The 25,853-nt window shown below is 48.1% G+C and overlaps 7 protein-coding genes across 7 annotated transcripts; 5 read left to right on the top strand and 2 right to left on the bottom strand.

Annotated features, from left to right (window-relative positions):
- Positions 1-5,271: 5,271 nt before the first annotated feature.
- OPSB_2 (putative aspartic-type endopeptidase) lies at positions 5,272-6,962 on the bottom strand (the record flags this gene model as incomplete). The annotated part of the gene is made up of 2 exons (XM_031146558.1): positions 5,272-6,584; positions 6,641-6,962. 2 exons carry the CDS (start codon positions 6,960-6,962, stop codon positions 5,272-5,274), a joined length of 1,635 nt encoding a protein of 544 aa, XP_031009151.1.
- A 1,447-nt stretch (positions 6,963-8,409) lies between these two features.
- On the top strand, positions 8,410-9,398 carry LHYA1_G001579 (uncharacterized protein; the record flags this gene model as incomplete). The annotated part of the gene is made up of 2 exons (XM_031146559.1): positions 8,410-8,829; positions 8,886-9,398. The coding sequence occupies 2 exons, from the start codon at positions 8,410-8,412 to the stop codon at positions 9,396-9,398; spliced, it is 933 nt and encodes a 310-aa protein (XP_031009150.1).
- A 705-nt stretch (positions 9,399-10,103) lies between these two features.
- LHYA1_G001580 (uncharacterized protein) lies at positions 10,104-12,407 on the top strand (the record flags this gene model as incomplete). The annotated part of the gene is made up of 5 exons (XM_031146560.1): positions 10,104-11,087; positions 11,138-11,243; positions 11,292-11,701; positions 11,755-12,070; positions 12,133-12,407. 5 exons carry the CDS (start codon positions 10,104-10,106, stop codon positions 12,405-12,407), a joined length of 2,091 nt encoding a protein of 696 aa, XP_031009123.1.
- A 1,946-nt stretch (positions 12,408-14,353) lies between these two features.
- ANK1_3 (Ankyrin-1) lies at positions 14,354-15,859 on the top strand (the record flags this gene model as incomplete). The annotated part of the gene is made up of 1 exon (XM_031146561.1): positions 14,354-15,859. The coding sequence occupies one exon, from the start codon at positions 14,354-14,356 to the stop codon at positions 15,857-15,859; it is 1,506 nt and encodes a 501-aa protein (XP_031009124.1).
- A 1,745-nt stretch (positions 15,860-17,604) lies between these two features.
- Positions 17,605-19,249, bottom strand: slc16a12 (Monocarboxylate transporter; the record flags this gene model as incomplete). The annotated part of the gene is given in 4 exon segments (XM_031146562.1): positions 17,605-18,660; positions 18,793-18,991; positions 19,045-19,074; positions 19,092-19,249. The coding sequence occupies 4 exon segments, from the start codon at positions 19,247-19,249 to the stop codon at positions 17,605-17,607; spliced, it is 1,443 nt and encodes a 480-aa protein (XP_031009121.1).
- A 320-nt stretch (positions 19,250-19,569) lies between these two features.
- LHYA1_G001583 (Very-long-chain 3-oxoacyl-CoA reductase) lies at positions 19,570-20,611 on the top strand (the record flags this gene model as incomplete). The annotated part of the gene is given in 2 exon segments (XM_031146563.1): positions 19,570-19,744; positions 19,761-20,611. The coding sequence occupies 2 exon segments, from the start codon at positions 19,570-19,572 to the stop codon at positions 20,609-20,611; spliced, it is 1,026 nt and encodes a 341-aa protein (XP_031009122.1).
- Positions 20,612-23,732: 3,121 nt separating this feature from the next.
- hhp1 (Casein kinase I-like protein) lies at positions 23,733-25,405 on the top strand (the record flags this gene model as incomplete). The annotated part of the gene is made up of 4 exons (XM_031146564.1): positions 23,733-23,783; positions 24,002-24,563; positions 24,613-25,174; positions 25,306-25,405. 4 exons carry the CDS (start codon positions 23,733-23,735, stop codon positions 25,403-25,405), a joined length of 1,275 nt encoding a protein of 424 aa, XP_031009127.1.
- Between the last annotated feature and the right edge of the window lie 448 nt (positions 25,406-25,853).

Consider the following 25,853-nt stretch of genomic DNA (forward strand, 5'->3'; position numbering starts at 1 on the left):
GGAGTGTAGTGCTCACGGGGAATAATCACGTGAGTCCGACGGTGACGAGAGGTTTGTGGGTTGTACGGTAGGATGTAGAAGGTAGGGGTAGAGAAAGGATAGAAAGGTGCTCGACAAGAGCAGTAGACATATCCTTGACTTGCTGTGAATATTGAGAATCAACCATGTCATTAAAGCAGTTGTACAAACAGCGCAAGTAGAAAGACCATTCACTTCAGACGAGGTAATGGATAAGGAGGAAATTGCTATACCGCTCGACGTCTAGCAATGCCTGCAACAGGCCAACAGCGCTCTGCTCTCTTGGATAGCGCATGTTGAGTACTCCTTTCGGAGTACCGCTGGGTTTTGGGAAGAGAAGTGGGAGGATGGAAAGTGTAATTCTATATATATATATAGTACGAGTACATGTTCAGAACATCCAAAACACCGCCGACTAGGCTTGCCAGGAAGATGGCTTTGGTAGGGCTGATGATGATGATGATGATGATATTGATTAACGTCTGTCGGATCGCAGGTGATACCTGTAGCCCTAGGGACCTCCCGGGGGGTACGGAGACGTGCTAAGCTCAGAAATTATATACAAGACAACCTATTAAGAAAGACATTTCATGCAAAGAAGAGCGCTTGGCCAGGGGACCTTTCGTTTATGACCTTCCCCGTCATTCGGGATGGAACATCAAAGAGAGTTTGGAAGTGGGTAGAAGAACCCGAGGGTGATGCTCAGTTGAGCGGACAGTTTGGACGACTGCGTGGAGCAGTGAGTTTTCGGGCCCCTAGGAGCAGTGACAAAGGAAAGATAATGGTAGTACATAAAATGAAAAACAGAAGCAGCCCCCAATTCCCAAACGCCCCAAAACCCAACTCCTATGGCTTTGGTAGGGCGGAGCGGAGGATATTATATTGACGCAGGAATGTCACGAGAATGCATCAGTACATCCCATACAACGTAACAAGTTAGTTTATTGATGATTTAGACATGGTAGGCGAGGGTGCTAAAAGTCCACTGGAAAGTACGGTACGGTACGTACGTACGGCGATGAGAGTCAGATCATATGGCCCGACCCAGCGTTGGAAAGAAAAGGAGAGGGAAGGGCGAGCGATATCAAGAAGAGTTGGTAAAGTAGAAGAGCATCGCTCAGTTGGGCATATCGCAAGCAAGGGAGATGAAGAGATGACACACGGGATGAGCTTGTCTGTAATCAAGGGTAGAAGAAGTCGCGCATGAGTTCGATTCGACTCATTCATGGAGCGCATAGTCCGCGAGTCATACGGAACCACTTGAAGTACTTCGTGTCTTAGAAGCTGTGAGGTAGGTTTGGCTTCAGGTGGCTAGACTCTCTAGAAGTATTCAAGATCTCCTTCAGACCCCGACTGCTACATCGCCGCAACGCAGTATTCCGAATTATAGCCGGTGGTTTACACACATCCGCATTACTCTTCTCTTCAACAGCATGATCTTCATCATCCCGGTAGCACTCACCTAATCCATATTCGGATGACTCAAGAGAGAGCGGATTCTCAAAAGCTCGTTTCCCCAAGACTTATCCGTCTGTTCACCAAGCAAGAGATGATTCCAGCTTCTATCGTGTGAGCTTGCGGCACACAGCTTCGTCTTGGCTCATAGTCTACACGATAGCAGGTATAACTCCAAGCCCATCTTTCATGAAGCATTCTCCTGTGCTGGGAGGGGAGACTACCCGGCCCCGAACTCGATTTCTCTCCCGCTCGATGTGGGTTTCTCTCATCTGGAACCTGCGGCTAGCATCTGGATCTCGAAGAATGTGTAGACAGAAAAAAGGTGTCTCGCCCGGAACCTCGATCCGGTTTCTGCAAGAATTGCCTATTGCGAGCTTCTGCGACCTCCGTCATGCAAGTTCGGTAACGATCCCGAGCGCAGAGGCTTTCTCCGGCCGAAACTGAGGATACTGAGATGGAATGAGAGGAGGCGAGCAGCTTGGGTTGGCCATATATCATATCCATTGTTGATCAACGTGGGAACTTCCCTCATGTGCATATGCATGTGCATGTGATGATTGTCTCTGACTATGAGATAGCGGAGAGCTAATACTTCCTACCATAAGAGCTTGTTTCTGGTAATGAGCAAGAATGAAGCGAAGAAAGCCAGACTCGCGGAGAGTAAAACAGTGTTGGCACGACCGATATGGTGGTGCCTAGACCTCTGGATCTTTCACGGCATCTTTGGGGACGAAGTGATGCCGAGGGGGAAATTCGGAAGCTGTTTGAGACATTCCCACAGCTCAACGGCCCGCCTCCATTTTCAATGTGCGACAGCCCATAACGGCGATGACCTGTCAAGATTAAGGGAAAGGGAAAGGAGGAAAAGAAAGAGAGAGAAGAAAAATCATGGCTAGGATGGGCTGGATAAAACTCTGCACGTGCAGTGCATGAGCGACGCTTAGTAAGGTATTTTTCGCGGGTTATATCCACCAGCAAAAGTGAGGTGTCAAGGAAGCTCCATCAATAAACATCTGCAAGGCACATTTAGGGTAGGTCGTGCATCCGGCCACGCTGAAAGGTACATGAGAGCTACATGAGGGCTACATGAGGGCTACATGAGGGCTACGTGTAGCCCCTTGATTCTCGAACAATTCTCGCGTACTGTACCCTTTATCCCTTGCCTCCCATCTCTTGCCTCCTAAGAGAGCACCCTAGTCAGCCGGCTATCATCTTTCTCCTCGTTCTTCATACACAAGCTCCCTCGCGAAGAGAATATTGAAAAAGTACCTACGTACAGCGACATATGCATCGCATAAAGTATTGTGCAAGCATTGAAGTAGCTGTGCTTTTACATGCAGGTCCTATACGCTACAAGGACCCGTCAAGTCGCACAGCCAAAGCAAGTTTTCCTTTATTAGAAATGCTGTTCGTATGCTATGGAATTTATAGTGTTTACCTCCCCACCGCGGGACGTTTGGACTGCTTTCTGAGCCGATTGAATCTGACCAGTCTGGAACAGATACAGCCTCTTTTGTTATACACATGCCCCTTGTCCAAGTCTGGCAAGAAACACTCCTAAATCCTGTTTTTATTGGATTGTAGATGTGCAAGGGGGCCTTAGTGGCTTATCATCGACATCTTAGGCGTTCTATTCCTTATATTGTGGGCTCGATCTGAAGACTTGATTCTCCCGCCACGGTCTTTCTGCCTCAAAGGAATGCACATGAACGCATTTCCATTGCTGAGCGTTCTGGAATATAAACACACCACTTATCGTTTCGCCGCTGCCTGCAACCAATGGCTCCCACTATCTGATATCGTGTATCGATTGTTGTTTATCTAGCACTGTCTTTCCCCAGGAACTGTTGTTAAGCTTGCCTTGCTTTTCCCCATTCCCCACTTGCAATGACCTGCCCAGAATTCCTCGCCAATGTATCATCTATCGATACTCAAGATGATAAGATAGAGGCGCCTCCATGTCTTGATGGTTCGGATGGCTGGTTACTATCTCCATCTTCGACCACAATCGTCTCGACAACATATCTCAGCGGCCACGACAAAATGAACAGCTCACCACTAAGACAACCATTGCTTCCAAAGAAGCACCCAAGGGTTGTTCTGAGAGCATGTCGACCTACATCCAAAGAGCTCCAGCAACAACTCTCAATATCCGACCTCCCAGGGATGGCATCTGATGACGACGTCTTCTCATCCGATTCCGACTCTTCCTTCGAAGATCTCCAAACTTACAACGCGTCGTGCGACAGGATCTTCGACACCTACTTCGACAGAAGCACGAAGAAAGCTTCATCGTTATCAAGGAGTCCGCTTTACCAAGTCGACCCATCGGGCTCCCCAGTTCCCATTGGCGATACACAGTCCCACCACATCCTTCGTCAAAACCTCCCCTCACCCCTCCGCAGACGCGACGCGAAGCGTACACCGCCGAGACATCAGCCCGAGTACAACCTCTTCCCCACACCCGAGCCCAAACCCCAATACACGCACCCCCAGCACCACTCATTGCCCGCACGCAGCGACTCCCTGCTGCCCATGAACATCGACACCACCAGTCCCAGTCTGACCAGCAACCCTCCATCGCGCCGCACGCGGATGCGCGCCCGAGCAAACACCACGCCCTCCAACTCCAACAACGTCTCACGCCTCGCCCTCCGCACCGCATCCACCACATCCACACCGCCCTCTCCCGTCTTCCCGCAAACAGAAATCTCCTCCTTTGACGACGATGATGACGACGACGACGATTTGCGGCCCGCGTGGATAAAAGCACTGCTGCATATACATGCGGGTAGCGGTAGTGCTACAGAGAAAGAGAAGGACGTAGGGATGGGGATGGGAGAACAGCAGGGGAGGAGTAGTCTGAAGAAGAGAGCCAAGAGCGCGAGTCACGCGCTAAAGGACGTTTTCAAGAAGAAGGGCGTATCGCCTGTTTGAAGATCCAACTTCATCACTGCTAGCCTTCGCCTCCTTTCAGAGTTTTGACCTTTTTTTTTTTCTTGCGCAAGGGAATGGGGTTCGAATTTGATTTCAGAGAGATGTTTTGATTAATGATTGCGTTTTGTTTTGCTTTGTTTTGCATTTGGAGTACAGGAGGGAAAGAATGTTACGATTGACTGAATGATGGATGAATTGAATTGAATTTATGAAAAGCTACGGATGGATGGATGGATGGGCGGATATGAAAAGCATTGCATTGCATTACAGGAGAACCAAAAGCAATGAGTTTGCACTGATCGGATGATGAATTTTGACGACAGGGATTGATTGGTATTATTATGTACGGCATATAGAACGGTGGATATATTAAATACACTATACAATAAAATAATGTAAATGAAACTTGTTATCAATATTGTTATTGTTACTCCCCACCTGCCACCTACCTACCTATCTCACTATTATTCATCTCATTTCCCTGTTTTTCCAAAGCATTATCAGTAATAGGTTGATTTCGGAAAACTCTTACCTATTATCTATAGATTGGGATGTGAGGATATATATGTATGATCGTTAATTGGTTCGATTATTGGTATTGGAAATGGCCACAAAATGCGATGTGCAACAGAATCTGCAGGGCTCTTAGATAGGTAAGCACTCGCCACCTTGAGAGGAGGGGAGGAGGCAGGGGGGGGGGGGAGAAATACATCCGTTATAAGTATGGGAGTGGTTCACTCGTGACATAGATGGCATTTGTTGGTTCCTTCGTAAAGGGTCATTATCATCATATGTAATTCTAGGGTATATCACAAGTATCTACTACTTGATTTACTCCGTAACTCCTGTAATTCCCATTCATGAAATAAACCATTCGCCGCCCAGCACTGCACAAACTCCCGCAATTCCCAGTACTACGAATTCATTCGCATTAAAAACAGACACACTACCCGCAGTAGCTTCTTTACTCTGACTCGCCGTCGAGATCCCCACACTGGTCGCAGTCACAGTCGTCATGGCCTTCGCAGTAGCCTTCGTCGCCACAATGATTGACCCTGTCAATACACCGTCCGAATTCGTAGTGACTAACCCCGTCGCACTAGCCGCCTCGGTCCCTTCCGCACGGGTAGTAGTCTTCCCGCCGCCAGTCCCCGGCAACCTCACACTACTCGCCACCCCACTGATCCTTGGAATCCCAGTCTCGTTCGCCCGGAACTCCACCAAGCTGCTGCTGCAACTATTAAAGTTCGTCTGCGCGATCGCGATAACATTGTCATCCAAATCGTATACCACGTATGCGCTTCGTAGAAACGTGTCGCCCAGGAGGTACGGACCCGTAGAACCACCATCATAGATGCCGAAAGCGCAGGGGTTCTTGAAAGGGAGAGGGGGAAGTTTGGTGTCTGGGTCGGACAAATAGTCTTTGACGTCGAATACTACTTCGTTTATTGGAACCACAATACTGCGTCCCGAATGATTGCCAAAGCCGTAGTTAAAGGTCAAGTCGGGAGATTGCTTCAGGATAGCGCAATCAATAAACACAAGACCGGTCCCGTTAGTATCATCAACGGCGCCAATTTTATGGTACATGTTCGCAACGATGCTGGTGGGGAGTAGGGTGATTTTTGTGCCAGAGTCGAGGATCGCTACTTCTTTGAAGCCAGTGGAAGTCAGGTTCACGGTGTTGCCATGCTGGCCTGTGATACCGAAGGATGTAAGTGCTACGCCCAAGTCGTAGTATAGTGAGGATCCGTTTGAAAGACGCGTGGGCACAACCGGCATATGAAGGAGATTGCCCTGGTATTTGTCTGCGTCTAACCCACCAAAGATAATGGACCCGGTTGAGGCATCTAGGTCGTTGAGGTACAAGCTGTAGGCTCTGCGATCGATCAAGCCCTGGCTCAACATTGTATCGATTATGCTGGGGTAGACGAAGGGTGAAGGGCTGTTACGCGCATCCGAAGCTTCGTTCAAGGAGTATCCAATGCCTATAAGTCCAGTTCCTACTGTCGATTTATACGCGAGGCCCATCTCTAATGTCTTTAATGTTTTTCCACCGATTTGAAAGACGTCCGAAATGTAGTCTCCGCTTGCCCCGGATTGGTCTAAATATCGAATACTAAACCGACCTTGCTTGTCGAGTTTGTAGGTCGAACTAGTGTTGTGGTCAACTGTGGAAGGAGTATCAGTAGCGCTCAACTCATGGATCATCGATGCAAACACTTACATGTACTCGCACATCCATCATCGAGGAAACCTTGCAAAAATGCACTTGTACAAAGATCTGCCATTGAAGACAACAGCCAGACATCGCTCGACCCCGTATCCAAAGCCATCGTCTGCTTCTGCCCTGGGCTTCCCACATTGACTTCCACATAATAACTCCCTCCCGTAATATTGTTGTTCAAGACAGCTGTGATAGAATCGCGTGCTGCGAGGTTGCGCCTGTTGAGGTTTGGGCCTCTGGTCATTTTCATAGTAACCGTCGCAGCAACATATGATACGAGAGTCGCGCCTGCAAGGGCCGCCGAAGATCGTAGGTATTTCATGATGGCAGTATTATTTCAGAAGATGCGTATGAGGGAAGTTGCCAAGCTCGGGGAGCTGAGGCTGAGATCTTTGTATCCTGCCGTGGTTTCGATCCGTAACAGCGGGTTGCAATTTGTCGGTGAATAGCCGACAGACAATTTGTGTGAATAATAGATAGAGCAGAGGAAATAACAATCATAGGAAAGGCCATTTGCATACTCCCAAGTACAGCTGAAAACATAGTCATAGTTATCATCTTCTCCAACCTACCTGCTCTTCTCTCTCTTTGCAGTGCCGACAGCAACTGTCATTGGACATTTACATTCAAGCCATCTGCGGGAGGCGGCAAACCGAATCATGCTTTAGTCTTTTGTCTTTCAGCTGCAGGGTGTGTGCATTGTTGTCTGGGTTGACTTGACGAGCATTATTTGGGAGGTGAAGAGAAGAAACGAACGAACGAACCACGGGAGTGAAAGAAGAAGGTACCGGCTGAAAATTTGGCGGCCGAAAAAGAAACAGCACAGCTTCTAAAGCACGTGCGGAAACGCAAATATTACTTACGTACCTACCTAGGGAGCTAGGCATCTACCCCAGAAGACATGGAACAAATCTCTTTCGTCTTTATTTATTCGACAAGTAAATCGGCCCCATTTGGAATGGAACATTCCACTTCCACAACACACCAAAACTTCAAAAGAAGCTCTTTCGAGACTTACCAGGCGTGCAAAGCAGTGCACCGCAATCCAGATGAGATAGAATAACCCCATTGGGCGAAGCAAAGCTTTATGGAAAAGCTGGGACTGTACAATTGCCATGGTTGAGATCCTGGAGGAGAGCTCTTGAAACATGGAGACGAAATAGTCAAGTGACTATATACAATCATTTCTACTGAGTGGAAAGCTTTTGAAAATAATCTTCTTCCTCGTGTGCGCTTCTTCGTCTCGTTGACTTTCTTAGCATTTGCCTCTTTCTGCGTCAATAATGTCTTGCTAGTGCCGTAGGTAGCAACATGATATCTGTCTACATATACACTTGCATTTCACCATTTGCCACATGATGCTAACTTGAATATTGTTAGCCTCTGTGTCTTTTCCCTCGAACTCAAATTCCTCTACTCTTCCCTCTTCGCAAAGGAACAGTTTTTCAATAGCCGAGACAGTTTTGCCGGTCAGTCTATGCAAGCCAAGGCGGAAAAAGCGTCTCTCCTCCAACTTTAGAAAAGGCTATTTCAAGAATTCCATGTGCTTAATTCAGCCAAATTGATTGAATTAGCCTTCCAAAAGAGCGATGCTCTTGAGAGGGAGCCTAAAATTTTGAGCAGCCACCCGGCCCAGAACACTAGATCGCCACAAATATTTTTCTCCCAATCTTTTCGCGATCTATTGTCAGTTATGACTATATTTGAATATTAATAGAATCAAGAGGCTTGTTCGAAATGCAGAAGGATTGAACTTCAGGTCTCAAAAAATGTGGTTCTTCTACTTCCTGCTTCCTCTCCTGGGCTTGCTTCGCATCTCACTCGCAACCTCTCTCAATGCCACGCTTGATCTACAAGATGAAGTGATCGAACGCAGTATGGGCTACACTACAGAGCCTTCGCGACTCGTGATGTATGTTCAGACCTTCAAGACTCCAAAGGGTGAGCCTCTATCCCTTCTTCCACTGCTCCAACACGACACAAAGGTTACCCATATCATCTTGGCATCGATACATTTACACGACGAGCCCGGAGAGATACGCTTAAACGACGACCCATTTCATGCGCCTACATGGGACAATATATGGGAGGAAGTGAAGACATTGCAGATGAATGGAGTCAAGGTCATGGGTTTGCTGGGAGGATCAGCAGGTGGGACGTTTGGGCACTTGAACGGGACGGAGAGAGAAGTAAGTTTGCCTGCATAGAATATTTGTGATCTGGACTTATATGTTCGAACCAATAGTTCTACTCATACTACCACCCCCTCCTCAGCCTCATTAAGAAATACAACCTCGACGGACTCGACGTGGACATCGAAGAAAAGGTCGAAATCAGCGTTCCCCTCCGTCTCATCAACGCCTTGCGCCGTGACATGGGCCCGAACTTCATCATCACCATGTCACCACTCGCATCCGCACTCACCAACGCACTCGGCCAAAACCTCTCCGGATTCTCCTACTTCGACCTCGATGCCTTTGCGACAGTCCCTGGCTCGGAAGAAAAACTCATATCCTGGTATAACGGCATGTTCTACGGGGGCTATGCTCGCGGGCCGCCATTCTTCCAGTTGATTGTTGCTGCAGGGTGGGATCCCCAGCGAATCGTGATGGGGGTGCTGGATTGCTCGAACGATGGGCAGGCAAATGGGTTTGTGCGTATTGAGAAGTTGCAGGACACGATTAGGGAGTTGAGGGGTATGTATGAGGGGTTTGGGGGCGTGGCGGGGTGGGAGTATCATGATGCGGGGGATGAGTGACGGGGTTGTTTATGAGCCGTGGAGTTGGGTGAAGAGGGTTGGAGAGGCGCTTTTTGATGAACTGCCAGCTGGGTATGTGGAGAAGCAGGAGTTGTGAACTGGAATTTTGGAGGTTTTGTATATGAGTCTGCGAGAAAGTATCGCTTCAATTGTTGAGTGAGAGAAAGCGAACAGGTTGCCAACTTAGGAAAGGGGTAACAAATCTTCCCTAAGGGCACAAAATTCTTTGTACCACCCGTTGACTGAACCATTATGATCAGTAAAGAAAGTCTCGGAATAATTTGTGCAACATTCATGAATATAATATCATGCTTGCGCTGTCATGAGAGTTCAACGACAAGGCTCGGAGATATGTATGGAGCATTGGAGGAACAGGATCCGTTGTACTTGACCCACGCTCGAACTATCGTGAAGGTCCAGCTATGTACGGATAATACCACATGTATAAAGATCATCTACTGTAACCATACTGTACGAGTAGGAATATCTGATTGGACATCCTTGTCCGTATTTGGACGCTTGTCTGAAACGAGTCTCGACGCTCGAACCCTGGTGAAGACGGCTGGGGCACAACGCTTGGCGGCGCCTCCACATTCATGGCAACATCATTTTCACCAAAGTAAGCATCATCAGACAAAAAGACACCCACTACTGTGATGCTATCACGAGTAATAGATGTCAGCGCTTGCATTCGAAAGTGCCAGTATGTCTTACGCTTACCCTCACCCGCCGAAGCCATCGAGGACCCCAGGAGGCGATCAGGAACATGTACCGGCAGTATCGGTACATGAACCCGATCAGTGGATTGACCAAGCGGCGCAGGACTTTACGACACAGGCCCCCTACTTGACCACCAACAACTACTACCATCATGGCCCGGACAACTTCATCCAAGAGAACTGGCTCTCAGATACGAATCAGACTTGGAGTGCAGAGAGTTCATCGCAAAATCAATGGTCACATGACGCAACTCCTCCTTTCTTGGCTTCCAGTGAGGGATCATTGGGGCAGGAGAGGCCTTTCTTATATAGTGATGCTGAACAGTCGGCTTTGGATTACAACAACAATTTTAACATATACCAGCCCGGGGATGTTTCCGTTTTAAATGAAAGAATCGCTTCTCATCCTCGGTCTCGCATCCATCCAATTAACGAAGTCGCTCCGTATTACCATTCTCGGACACCGCAAGAAAGCCAGTTCGTTCCTCCAATCGATCAACACCTACCATTCGAATGTGCATCTACTACCGATTCTGGACCCGTTGAGCAATACACACAACCCAACGCTTTCGAAACAAGCTTACCTCTAGACCCCTCATGGCTATCGTCCTACCCAGAAGCTTATTCCTATAGCACCGCTACTGGATCATCACCCAATCTTTCTGCATCTAGTTCACTTCCTCCCAAAGTAGAGCTCGATTGGTCAAACAATGAGCAACTTCCAAATCTTCCTTCAAACAGTCGGGACACATCAAAACGGAAACGTGAATCGCCTCAGCCAACAGCCAAGAAGGGTAGACCAAAGGACCCTCAGCAAGGACTTGCCGAATTCGTCTTGGTCTTTGAAAATGCTCCTGGGGCATTAGCTGCTATCAAACATCGGCGGAAGCTGGATGCTCCTGTCAGGAAAGCAGCAAGGGATGTTCGAAAGGCTGGCGCTTGTCACCAATGTAGATTTAGGAAGAGAACGGTTAGGTTGGAATTGATTGGCTATCCATACTGAAGCTAATAGGTTAGTAGTGCTCGACGGGAACGCCTTGTTCGTCCTGTCTGAAAAATGGTAACGGTCTCCATGAAATCAAATGCCAGAGAGAAAGTCCGTTCGTGGGGAGGGAAACGTATGAGTGTAAGATTCCAATTTCTGTCCGACTTCCAGATGCTAATATACCCATAGACTTCAGACATTCTTCCACTAGGAGAGTTGTCACGTTCAATGTCACGATCCCGATCGACACAAAATCCGCTGACTATCTTAATTCCGAGTGGACAACCGTCGTTATTGATGGTGTGGGAGGGTTATCACACTCTATCAAACTTAAAGCTCAGAAGACACGACTGAGCAACTTCAGCCCAGAAGAGCAGAAGACTATCAAGCAAACCGAAGACCAAAACCAGAATAAAAACAAGAACTTTAATGCTGAGTCTGTCATAATCCTTGCGGATGGGGATTCACTTGGGCAACAGGTTGAGCAGTGGGCGGTAGAATACACATCCAAGTTCATACATGCCGCTGGTCCGAAATTCTACGCGACAACGATAGCGCAAATCCTTGGAACAGCATACGTCAAGAAAGGCTTACCTGAGGTCCGTTCAAGCCCTATCAGTTCGTGAAAAACCAATACTAACCATTATGGTAGTCTAAACTCGTCGGTGCAATGGTCCGCGTAGCTTCAATAGCATTCGTATTACGCGCAGGAGTGAAATGCAGCGAACCCGAACTATCCTCTCGCTTCCGTACCATCCAAGCAAAAATCGACACACTCCTTTACGAGCGCTTGATACTCGCCACCAACGAGCTCTTCCAGAAACTACAGCATCTCATTTTCCGGACCGCCGGGTCTCTGAACAGAGATTCGATATATCCAGTAGCGCTTGTTTTGTGGCAGCTTTCACGGATCCTATGTATCAGCTCAAGTCATCTCTCGAATATTGCGCAGAAGTTCCATTCAAAAGGTATGACCACCCCTCCCCTCTCTTGCGTGATATCAGATAGCTGACATGTTCTCACGGAACAGCTAATGGCCAAGCTGACTATCAATTCGTCAACATGCGCCTGGTGCTCTCAACACACATGGCGCTTTTCCGCTCCAGCAATCCGCTCTTGCTTAACCTGACTGAAAAGAGCAATCAAGATCTCCTAGGGGGCGATGCGGATCTAATCAGATTAGCGGGTGAGATGCGGAAGGTGGTGTTGACGTTTAGGGACAAGGGGTTTCCGGAGATGAAAGGCAGTATTGCGTATAGAAAAGAGTACTTTGACATGTTTAGGAAGGTTTATGATGGCATGTAGATATATATAGGTGAGATGGCGATTGGCATACTACATCAGGTGCGTGGAGGTCTAATCAGCTATTTGCAAGGATATCTTGTTCGCACTCTTTCCTCCCGCGTATTTCTACGCATCGATGGTCTCCCCTCCAAGCAGAGCTTACTTCATCTGTATGATATTGGTGATATCTGTATGTAGCGACTTTGAAGCCCCGGCCCTCTGATGGCAGCGGCGTCATCCCAAATAACTATCATATCCTCGAGGTATTTGACGACAGCGGGAGATTGCTTGGTGAAGTGGATTCTTCCCAGAGACAGGATCGGCAGGGTACCTGGCGGTTTCCAGGTGCCGGCATGTCTTCGCCTCTCATCGCATCTATAAACTCGACCTCGAAACCCGTCAATGAGCTTGACAAGACCATTGCACCCCTCTTATCAGACCGCTCTTTGAGCCCTATAACAAGCCACTTCCCGAACTAGAACATAACAGAGGTGCAGTTGGATGTATTGTGCTGATCAAGAAGAAGCAAATCATAATAGTGGTAGAGAAAAGCTATTAAAAAAAAACGAAGCTTTCCAGCTAGGCCATATATAAATACCCCCAGTTAAATAGAGAAGACTATCTAGAGAGGTAAATGGATGAGATTGCGAAATATATGCACGATTTATAGTAGCAAAATAGGTGTGAAATGGTATTGTTTTTATCTAGAATTAGTGCGATGTTTTAGTAGTTTAGGGTCTGTGTAAAAAATTGGCCTCTTTTTTCGTACCCTTAGAGCTCGTATCGCTTTATCGCTCTTCACATGCCTGGATGGAGGGGTCGAACGTCTTTACATCCTCTCTACCATCGCAATAGTCACGAACACACGACTCAATTGACCTACCCCCACGATTGATCGTGTCGCTACCAGTCTCATCTGATCAATTGATGAATTAGAGTTCGCTGCTATGCACTCTAGACATCATCCCGTCGCGATGCAACTCATGCAAGGAGGGTTTGCATTCAGTGGCATAGGCTATCGTTATTGTACCTGTGCCCGCTATCGATCATGGCGATAACTTTAACTTGATCTCCAGACCGACGGTGAGGATGTTTTGAGAGTCGGTCAGAGGGAAGAATATCTTGACGGAATGCGTTTCTTTCCAGCTCAGTCTTTCTCAAGTTCATCTGGCTTCTCTGGCCAAGGTTTTCTCTTCCTTCGGATTTTGATAACCGCCCACCACGTGATTCATCCTGCTCACGTGGACAGGTCTGCTGACACTCTGATGAAGCCGATCGGGCGGGAGTCATCTGAAATCCATCGAGATACACTCAGATTTTGGGCTCTCAATTACGGGAGGGATTCAGCACTATCGCGGTCGCCTTCATCATGATGATGTTATCCTCAAGCGAGGCCCCAACTGCCGCCAGCCCTGTTTCAAGAAAAGCCGGACACCGAGGAAATTATAATTGCTTCTTTCGTTAATTTTGCAATTCGTGCATTTGATGCATCCGATCAACCATTCTGTCATCCTGTCATCCTCCTCATTATTCATTTGTAATTATTTACTCTCAATTCGGATTTCGGTGAGCAGTGCTGCCTTGAGCCGGCTGCTCCCAATTGCAAAAAGCCCTGCAGCTCTCATGGATCCGGGGAAGGAGTCGCTGACAGCCCTACGTGCCTTTTATTCGCGATGCATTTTCCATCCTGCATGACCTTTCAGAAGCCGCCCACACATTGAGGCTCTTTTCCGCCCTTTCACGCTGCAGGCACCTCTCAATTCACGCCCTCAGCCTGTCATTTCAATTCGCGCCTAGAAAGGCACACCGAGCTACCATTGCGCTCTACGCCGCTACTCTCGGAAACTATCAGAGACAATAACGTTGAGATGACGAAATTGCTCTTGAAATTTGGGTACGATGTCCTAAGGCCTGAGAAGTTTAGAACTGTGAAAAGAGGACTGCTTCGAGATTGCCAGTCAGTTACAATGGCAAGATTACTTTCTAAAGAAGTAGCTGTCACTGTCTCCGGAGATGCTAGGGTCAAAACAATTGGTGATTCCGCACTTCTATCCGCAATTCAGAAGAGAGACATTGAGATGCTACAGTTTTTGATTGAAGCTGGTGCAAACGTTAATGTTTACACGGATGAGGGGTGGTGGGCAGACCCTTGGACTATAACTAGGCGTAAATGGGACAGTGTCTTAAATGAAGAAGGCTGGGGTAAGGTGACTGCACTGAGCCTTGCAGTAGCTAGCAGCCAGACGGACTTGCTGCGCATCCTCCTGGAAGGCAACGCAGATGTTCATGTTCAAACATTGTGTCGGACTGAATATTTCCCGACACAATATCCTGCGGAGGAGTACTGGTCTAAAGTAGAGGAGACATTCGTAGGGACGGCACTCCAAGCAGCTGCAGCAAGAGGTAGCACAGAGATGGTGCGGATGTTGCTCGAGAAAGGGTCCAACATCAACGAAGCACTACAAGGTCAAAATGGAAGAACAGCGCTTCAAGCAGCAGTGGGAGGAGGCTATGTCGACACAGCAAGTTTTCTTCTTGAGCATGGTGCAGATGCGAACGCCTCTGCGACGAACAGCGAGCCTGCTCGAACAGCTTTATTGACAGCGACGGAGAGTAAGAATCTCGCTCTGGTCGAACTCTTACTCGATTTTCACGCAGATATGAGCGCCCTAGCCTGGCATCCTGATGCTGAAACCCTGATGAGCGTGATTGAAGCAGCAAGAGCACAGAGAAGTCGCTCAGATGTTGTTCGGATCCTCGACTATGAAGGTGCAGATGCTGCAAAAGATGCTGCTGGCTTCAAAAAAGCTCAACTATGTCATGCGATCCAAAGAGGCGATATTGAAGCAGTGTACCATCTCGTTGATTCAGGAGCATGCATTGACGCCAAACCAGTCGAGGAGGTTTGCTGGCTCGAAATGCCTGGAGATGACGACTTAATGGAAAATAAATTTGATGAGAACTGGAATCGAAAATTAAAAAGAAGGGAATTACGTTCATCATCCCGGAGGGCTACAATGCTGCACATGGCAATCACCTCAGAAGCAGCAGTCGACCCATTGATATTCATCTATGTGTACCAAAAAATCGACCACACGAGAGAACACCACATGAATGAGAATCTGGAACCATTTCTTCCTTCTGCCGTAAAGTGGAGACGATTTGAATTGGTGGACTTCTTGCTCAAATCTGATGTTGATGTTGATATCGTTGATACACCATGGGGGAGGCCTCAGAAACTTACTGCCTTGAGTTCAGCAGCAAGATCCGATGATATTGAAATGGCGTCGATCCTTCTAGAAAGAGGTGCAAATATCAACTCTATCGCTCTTGAATCATCTCTGATGCTGAATCACTTGCCCGCCACGAGTCAAAGATTCAAGGTTGCCAAACTTCTTCTGAGCCGGGGCGCACTTGTGAATAGGCCACTGAATAAGTCGGAAGATACACCATTGCAAATCGCTGCTGGGTAACTTGGATATGATCCGCATACTTTTGGAACAAGGAGCACTGGTAAACCAATACTGGGAACCCAACATACTACCTCTTATGGCTGCGACGGAAGGAGAGCATCTAGAGGCAGTAAAGCTCTTACTGGACAATGGTGCTGAGACAGACCCACATAGATATGATCATGGTCTTTATTCGGATCGAGGAACAGCTCTTCAGTTCGCTACAAGGGCCGGAAGTTTTAATCTCGCTCAGCTTCTGCTTGAAAGAGGTGCGAATGTCAATGCTGTTGGGCCAGAGAGCACGATTTTCGGCAGAACTCCTCTTGAGACAGCCGCTATGTACGGTAGGTTAGACATAGTGCAGCTATTTCTCAACGCTGGGGCTGATAGCCATCTGCCCCCCAAAAAGCGCTACGCCTCGGCACTTCGAATCGCCAAAGAAGATTACTTTAAGCCAAACTTTGGGATTGTTACGCTGCTTCAAGAATATCGGCAGGAGGCTCTGGACGAATGCAATTCCGCCAGGATGTTGGAGCTGGATTCGTGAGAAGACCTGACCAGAAGGTCCCGCTGTTCGAACGTTTGCCACTATGGATTCATGTATATGAATGTTTTGCTGTGGCGGTCTGCAAGAGAGTTCCCACCTTCCTAGGCTGCTTGATTTCAGCGGAAACGCTTCAAAATCAAACATCATCAATTCCGCGCCATCAACACACTCACAACGCTTCTATACTCAATTGCGCCCTTGCTCGATCGACATCAATATTCTCGGAGCGATAAAGCAAACGAGACCTGCTCAATAAACGAGCTCGAGTTCTTTGATACCAGCTTCGCGAACAGTAATCGTATCCTCGCTCTCAAAGGCCCCCTTCGCCTCCACTCCATCGGCCGATGCGCTCTTCAGCTTCCTACCAGCAACCTGTACCTTCCATCCCGCAGTGACCTTGCCGCTTTTTATAGCTATCTTCAAGTTCCCGTTTGCTTCCTTAATCTGAAATTCCACCTTCGTCTCTCCTAGGTGGTTCGAATCACTGTTCGGAATCTCAACCTCAACATCCATCCCCTCTTCAGAATTAACAAGCCTGGACATCTCATCAGCTCCAACTCATAACCTCTTAGCAGGATACTCCCAAAGTATATTCCTCCGCCCAGTTATAAACGATATCCCTCCTTCCCTTCCCAAGCACAACCGCACTCCCCGGCCTCCCCAAAAGCAGCAAACTCTCATATCCATGCTTCTCTGTCACATATCCCGGACCTTCCTGGGGATGTTCTCAGAGACATGCTGCGCAATAAAGCTTTTGCGCAGGATCTCAATACAACACAGGCAACTTACTCCGGACTCGTGTAGTAAGCGCCGCCGCCGCAGCCGCCGTGAAGAAGTTGAAGTCGGGGTATAGGATTGGGTTGTGGTTACAGGCTGGCTGACCTGCATAGTTTCAAGCCTTGGGCAGACTGTTCCAAGCGAAAAGCGGCAGTCAGGTTGCACAGTATTTTGTAATAGGTGGATAGAGGGAGGAAGACGAAATCACACGTTGGTCAATACCTAGATATTGTTTCTTTGTGTTTTCAATCCCTTGGTAGCGTATTTATGATTTCCCGTCCATTTCCCACTACATTCATAAACCAGAAATCAAACTTAATGTTGCTGTTTGCAGATGCTTATACTTGTCACTTCGCTCTCAATCCGAAATTCCGTCACATGGACTAGTCCCACCCACTAATATTTGCTCCATCAAATATCTGTTAAAAGGCAATTGACAGTCTCAGGCGAAACTGAATATACGAAGCAGCTGTTTCTCCCATTTCCGTATCAAAACACACCCACCCAATACGGAGGTGAGACCTGTGAAGATGATAAGAGGCCCGAAAGTCGTGCCATAGGCGAACTTTCCGCTGAAACCGCTGCCCGCTTTGAGCAGAGGCACACTGGCGAAACCTCCACTCACATATCCGATACCCCTCGCACCATTCAGCAATCCATACATCATGCCCGCATCAATTGCTTCATTGGCCTGTGCAGCTTCGCGCTCTAGCTCGTTGAGGAAACCGCCCCAGGTGGCGCTATAGCCGCTGGAAAAGAAGCCAAAGGTGATTGAGAATAGGATTAGCAGGGCTAGGCCCCCACTACCTTGCGATGTCAGACCCCAGAGGAGGAACGCAGAGCAAGCGGAGCTGATGGGGGGTATGGAGGCCACGGTTGCTGCTGAGAGAGGGAAGAGCTTGTTGTCGCTCAGGTAGCCGAAGAATGAAGAGGCTATGATACCGGGGACGTTGAATAGGGTGAGGAGAAGGGTGGCCCAGGTCTGAGATAGCATGGTAATCTCTTTGCCGTACTGGTTGATGTATGTTTGCGGGATACCATATCCAGCGCTTTGGAATATAATGGCAGTGCTGTAGATGTAGAAAGTCTTGTGGCGGAGAAAATGCCATGGGATTTTGGGAGTTCGATGGGTCCGCGAAGCATTCGGCATGCTCGTAGGATGGGTGGGTATCAGAGCTATTCCAAGAAGACAGATTCCGCCTAAAAGAGCTGTCCAGATTCTCATGGTAGCGCGAAATTCGTAGTGGTCAAGAAGACCCCGGAAGAGAAAGGGGCATGTGGAACCCACGATGTTTTTGCTGGACAGGACGACTCCGTATGCTACCGCTCGGTTGACAGCGCCCTGATTGCTGGCTCTGGCTTGAAACCATTCTCCAAGTGACAGTGTCATTGGACTGTAGATAAGGGCACATCCTAATGCTGCCATGACTCCTTGTGTCACAATCAAATGCCATACGTTGGTGCTGAAAGAAGACAGTATGAAACTGAGGCAAGCAAGCTAAAGGAAGCTGAGAGTTAGTCTCGGGTTTTAGAGTTGAAGTTAAGCAGACAAACACAATTTGGATAGAAGAACTTGTCAACTTCGAAGTGACCTGAAAAGCAATGTTGTCCGTAGACATTGAATACTTACCACGGTTCCACAAAGAGCAGCAGTCTGGCGCCAACGAGCCCATCGTTTGGTAAACAAGGCGAATAAGAAAGGCATAGAGAGATACATAACCCCATTCTGGGTCGTACCGATAATACCAGTCTGTGCACGACTCCCATCCAGCGTCCAGTTCTCATAATAGTATTCCTGGAATACGCCATAACTCATAGCAAAGCATGCACTACGTGTGAGCTAGAAGGTAGGAAAATGGGACGACGGATTCTGGTCACTTACCCCAGATCGGAAGCTGCAATATGGCCGAGCCTATGAGAACGTAATACCTCGTCCTATGTGAATTGTTTTGGCTGGTATAGTTCCGATCTGTGCTGGATTCGTAGGATACATCTTGGGCGGGGTCCGGGCCGTCGGGATCTTGCTCGCGGATGTCTGGCGAAGACGACTGCAGCTCATGGAGAGTAACGCTTTCATTTTGCGGCATTGTGGATGTTTCGAGTGTGGATTATCGCATGTATTTGGATCGCAAGAAATTGTCGGCACAAGTGAGTCAACGAAATGCGCAAATGATGAAAATTACAAAGATTAAATGGTTCTTTGCCAAGACTTTCCATGTCGTCCTTTGTTTTCCCAACAGTGAAAGTGCCAACCAACACGGTACGGAGGAAGCACTGTAGGAGTCGCAGTTGCTTACCTCATTGCTAGGGGCACAGTGCAGCAGTGACTGTAGGTATCTCCAGGTATGGAGTCTTGGTCGCGTCTTACAGCTTCCACCTTCTGCTAGAACAGTCAACCCCCAACAATATGCCTACTGCCGACATTGTAGGCTTTTCATCCACCCTGAGCTTGTCCTGGATATACGCCTGGATAGGGTTTTTCTATCTAACCCGCAAAGCTTGTGATATTTACCTCCTCTTAATCGAGCTGTTTGTGTTGAGCGGTACAGATGTAAGTCTTCTCGAATTGAGGGCAAATTTATGTATGTCCTGACAAAGTACGAAGCTTCAAAAATGGCGAAAAGAGCTCATGGGCTATCATTAATGGCGTTGAAGATGATCTAGGCGCCGAATATGCTTTGGCCCTCGCATCGCACGGTTTCAATACTCTGCTTCTCTCCCGCACGCAATCGAAGCTGGATACGCTAGCCCAAGAAATCAAATCTCAGTATCCAGATGCGCAAACAGGAATCTTGCTCACAGATGCCTCCAAGCCCTCAAGCGATAATTACAACGAACTCGAAGCGTGTATTAAGCACTTGAATGTCGCAATTTTAGTCAACAACGATAGTCAGTTGCATACAATACCCGTTCCGTTCGTCTCTACGCCCAAAGAAGAGATTACAGATATTATCTCTGTCAACTGCACAGCAACGCTCATGGTTACGCGGCTCATTGCTCAGGGCATGGCTCAGCGGCACCGTGGTCTCATCTTGACAATGGGATCGTTTAACGGGCTCTTCGCTACGCCACTCCTGGCTACATACAGTGGCAGCAAAGCTTTCCTACAGCAGTGGTCTACGGGACTTGCTGCTGAAATGAAATCAGAAGGCGTGGATGTGCAGCTTGTGCTGTCGTCGACCATAGCAAAGGTCGGAGAGGGTAGTTGGTTGATCCCTACCCCCAAGGACTTTGTAAAGATAGTCTTGGGGAAGGTAGGGAAAACTGGTGGTGCACATTGCATAGGCTGGTCCATGACTCCGTATTGGGCCCATGCTTTCGCGCAGTTGGCCCTGCAGAACTTGCCTTCGCTGTCGGGTGAGATCGTCCCAAGGATCCAGAAGTATATGCAAGAACGAATAAGGCTGCGCGCATTCGACACCATGGATAGGGAGAGGAAGGCTGTTTGAGGGGCCAGATTTTCACGCAGAAGTATTTGTGCGTAGCTCGTTCAGGCTTGAGTTCCGTGTGCTAGTTTCCCGCCGGTTCTTCTGTGGGTGTCAGTCATTTTGTAAAAGGGATCCGAGCATTGCCTCCAAGAAGAAGAAAATTAGGGTGGGTGGCGGATTTGGGTATGGCGGCATTTTTGTTTTTCGTCTTCTCTTGTTTGGTGATATGTTGGAGTTAGTGTAACGTTGATTTGTAGTCCTCGGCTTTTGAAACCGGATAGTTCTTTATGTGATGGTGTGTTAGTTTAAATTTAGAAATGCTATGCACATATGATTTTTGTGTAATGGATTGTTTGCTACTACCTTATACCTGGTGGAGTCTGGAGATGGAATATGTTCTTTTGCTCAATTAGAGGGGTCAGAATTATAGCATCGCAATCCGCTATGAAGGGTCGGAAATATAGCCGAGCAAAGCGAGCGAAGAAGGAAGGACCGACTGTTACTCCTCCAGTGCTTCTATGTAGATAGTTTAAGATAAAGTTTTAATACTAGAAATATTTGGCAGTGATTTGATTCAACGATACATCAAATGAGAAAGAATAGAGGGAGAAAGAAGAACACGGGATCTGTTTTGGGATTCGATTTGATACGCCCACGTGACATATAGATCACGGGGATAGCCCCCTTGATTCGCCCCTGGAGCTTGCAGGCTGCAGCAACATCCGAATGCGCAATCGTGCGCTAATCAAATATTTCCGCATCTTATTTTTAGGGCCGTGCCATGCTCATATGCTATTTTTACCCCTACCAAGATACTCCGTACAGTATGTACCTACAACCAACCTAGGTAAGCGGCCGGTGTACTTCTCCCCAGGCTCTGGCTCTGGATAAACTGGATAAATCCAAAGGGGGACGGGCGAGATAAGGCTCTCCAATATCTAGAAACTAAAGCGAATAGATTCGGTTCCGGGCTGCAGGGTGAGTTGTTCTGGAACGTTGGTGGTGGGGAAGGGCTCCGTTTGGATGGGATATGAGGCTGGAGAGGGAGAGGGAGAGAAATCAAGTGTTGGCAGGTGGTTATTGGACTTTGAGAATCAATATGATATCGGTGGCGGCTCAGCCCGTTGGGGAATTTGTTTGTTGCTTGATTAATGATTATACTGTAGAAGAAGGCGTTGGATTTAACAGAGATGACTTGAAGATTTGAATAATACTCTCGTATTGAATGGCTGATGCCGACTGATTATGCTGAGGAAATCAGTTGGCTGATTGTGACGTTATTCGAGGGGCAAGACGTTAATGCGGGAGTTTCGGGTACCTCGTGGCTTTGGAATCCGTGTGACCATGACCATAACCATGACCTGAATTACGAGTTGAGGCGTGCGCCAATCAATAATCCGACGAGTTGAGTCGAACGAGTTGGACGCCCTTTGAGGAAAAGTCCTCGAGAGAGAAAGCGGCACTCATTTCTAGAGATTTTCAGTGGTGAGGAACAATCCGAAATGATGCCGCTTTGTTTGTTCACCACGAAGGGAGGGGAGGGGGTGACTTGATACAACGCAGGGAAGGCAAACAAAGTCGTTATTATTAGCACTTCGATTACGAGCCCAATACTGGGTTGTGCCTTTTGGCAGTGACCTGTCGAATGTTTCTATGCTTCAGAGAGATGGCAATGTAAGGGCAATGAGACCTAGACCTGACTCGATCATTTATTAATCGCGCAATGAGGCAAATCCATTGGGCGTGAGGAGGCGAGACTGCTTGAAACCGGTGACCCTTCACTTACTTAAAGGGTGTTTGCATTTATTCCATTATGCATCTATGCATTGGAATAAACCATTCCCCTTTGTTGGACTCCTGCTTTGTTTGATTCATTGTGATTGTTATTCGCGGTGAAACATGGGCTGTGAATGCATTAATAGGAACTGGATTTGATATTGGGCAGCTTGGGCGTCGAGGCTGCAACGAATACTGCGGCGGTGTTTCCGTCAAGAGTGGGTTTCCGGCTGTCGGTGACAGGATCGGGGGAAGGAATAGCGAGCTAGGGGGGCAGGTCAGCTGAATTTGGTGTCCAACAGCGTTCCCCTCTTTCATTCAGGCTTTGGAACCAGGCTTCCTTCTGCCCTTCTGCCTCTCCCTTTCCCTAAAGGGCCGAGGGCAGTGAGGGAGGGGAGGGGAGGGGAGGGGCAACGAGATTCACGAAAAGGCCGAAGGGCGGAGCAATGACACGACGACGATGTACACTACAAGGGGGAAAGGGGCTCTTCTGCGTGTTCCCGGTGTAACAAAAGGAATAAATTCAAAGTAGCCGTGAAGTGGCAGTGGAAGGGAAGAAGAACCATCCATGGCTATAATATGCACTGCCGTAGAATAGACACAGCTTTTACCGGAATAAATTAGAGTAATAATACACGAAATGAAGCGTAATGTTATATACATTTGCATTGACCGCTGATTGTCTGGTACTGTAGTCCAGGCCTTAAATAAAACCGGATTGAGGAAGGCGCCCTTGGCATTAAGCGAGGCAGAGCCCAGTGCCATTTCAGTCAGCATCTTCATCTTCCATCACAACGTCCCTCCCCTCCCCTCCATAACCAAACCACAACCGACCCAACTCCAACCTCCACCAAGGCCTGAGCAGTGATCCTCTCGAGGTTGCTTTCTCTGGATTCCTTCCCCAGTGGATCATCTCGTCGTCTCTGCCCTCTGCAGCCCATTGTCTGCATCTCTTAAGCAATCAAACACGTCTTCGGTCGCCATATCCTCAATCGTAGTTTCGCCCTTGGAAGCAGCAAATAGGTACGTACTACGCATTCCACTCCTGCGAATTCAATATCTCGAGATCCCCAAGCATATTTTTAATCCCCTTCCCGGTCCTGAGAGCAAATCACAAATGCATTCACACCAAGAACGTTGCTTACGACACCTGCCTACTTGAACCACACCGCTCGGATTTGACCACAGCCTGAACAACTCTTAACACAACAACTGACACAAACCTCTTCATTCTAGTTCCTGTACTCCCAAACACTACTCCACGAACACCATCTACTTCATCGACCCATCTCATTTAGCAAACCTTCCCGTCGTCGACTCTCGTATCGGACCCGCCGATATCCAGAGTCCATAGTTCAACTTCAAGATGACTACTATGGTGAATCCACCCGCTTCCAAATCGAAATCCAACCCTCTGGTTTATACTCCCTTTCTTCAGCCTTCTACGAGCACATTCTTGTGATTTTGCACGTGTGCTGGTGCTGCTCGGGCTAGAATCCAAGAGGATGCCGAGTTGACACTTTTGAGCTCAGTCACAGCCTTGTGCCGGCATACCTCCTTCCAATATACTATATCTTCACACCATCTACTTGAACATAAACCATATTGTTTGCAGCATACTGACCTCTCTTCTAGGATCTTCGAGTTGGAAACAAGTACCGCATCGGTCGTAAGATTGGTAGTGGTTCATTCGGTGATATCTACCTCGGAACCAACATTATTTCCGGAGAAGAGATTGCTATCAAGCTTGAGAGTGTCAAGGCCAAGCACCCACAACTCGAATATGAAGCCCGTGTCTACAAGTCCCTTGCTGGAGGTGTTGGTATCCCTTTCGTCCGCTGGTTCGGTACCGAGTGCGACTACAATGCCATGGTTCTCGATCTCCTAGGACCTTCCTTGGAAGACCTTTTCAACTTCTGCAACCGAAAGTTCTCCCTGAAGACAGTCCTTCTTCTTGCGGACCAACTGATCTCTCGTATCGAGTATATCCATGCCAAATCCTTCATTCATCGTGATATCAAGCCGGACAACTTCCTCATGGGCATTGGCAAGCGTGGCAACCAAGTCAACGTTATCGACTTCGGTCTCGCCAAGAAGTACCGTGACCCCAAGACTCACTTCCACATTCCTTATAGGGAGAACAAGAACTTGACCGGTACCGCTCGTTACGCCTCCATCAACACCCATTTGGGCGTCGGTACGTGCTAGCCTAACCTCAATTGATAGCAATGCTAACATATTATCAGAGCAATCCCGTCGTGATGATATGGAGTCCCTGGGATATGTTATGCTCTACTTCTGCCGTGGCTCCCTTCCATGGCAAGGCCTCAAGGCTGCTACCAAGAAGCAGAAGTATGACCGCATCATGGAGAAGAAGATGACTACCCCTACTGAAGTCCTTTGCCGCGGCTTTCCCAACGAGTTTGCCATCTACTTGAACTACACTCGTTCGCTTCGCTTTGATGACAAGCCCGATTACTCCTACCTTCGAAAGATCTTCCGCGATCTCTTTGTTCGTGAGGGTTTCCAGTACGACTATGTCTTCGACTGGACCGTCTACAAGTACCAGAAAAATGCCCAGGCCATCGCCCAGGCTGCCGGTCAACAGCCAAACCAGGATGAGGATGAGAAGCCACGCACTCGTACCAACGCTGCCACCGCCGGTGGACCGACTCCTCAGCATGCCTCCAGTGCTTCCAAGCCTGGTGGTATCTCCGGATCCCGCCGCAAGGTCATTGAGCGTGGTGCCAGTGGTGCCGGTGTCGACACTCCCGATACGAACAGAGCCGTAGGAGGAAGTGATAGGATGTGAGTGTCTTGCTAGTTCCGCTTCCTTGTAAGGGAAATTTCCTCTTCGCGTTTAGTGTGCTTCGATGACGCTGGCCGCGAGGAGAACCGTATGCTGACTGGATGGCTGACGCTATAGTCTCCGAAAATAGGCTGCGCTCTGCCTCGAAAGGTGCAGTAACTGGTAACGGATATACATCTGGCTCTTATCGACCGAAGCGGGAGGACCAGAATGGACAGCAATGGTATTGATTGAATTTAACGGCGACTCTCCTTGATCGATTTTCGACTTTCGATTCGCGGCAGTTTCGCCTGGCTTGATCTACACCCATTCGCTGACCATACCTGAACGTCTCGTGGACGAATACTCGGTACTGGCTTGATTATATTATCACACGACTCCTCTCATTACGATTGCTTCTTTCCTTACGACTCTTCGATTTATGGATCTTCAATATGGCTCGAGCCGCTTCAACCTTGGCATGACTACTCACATCCGATGAGCATTGTCAGCTTGGTCGAAGTCATCGAACGGCATGCCGATGTCAATACATCCAGATCCGGAGCTATAGTGCAACACTCGCAGCATACTATTCGAGAATACGTTATCAATTGACAACCCCCTCGACATTGCTGGTTACATTTGGTCACGAAGCAATTGGAATCAAGGTCACTCAAGCTCGCTTGCACTTCGATGTCC

This window comes from Lachnellula hyalina, assembly GCF_007821495.1.
Source record: "Lachnellula hyalina strain CBS 185.66 chromosome Unknown contig00008, whole genome shotgun sequence".
Classification (NCBI taxonomy): domain Eukaryota; kingdom Fungi; phylum Ascomycota; class Leotiomycetes; order Helotiales; family Lachnaceae; genus Lachnellula; species Lachnellula hyalina.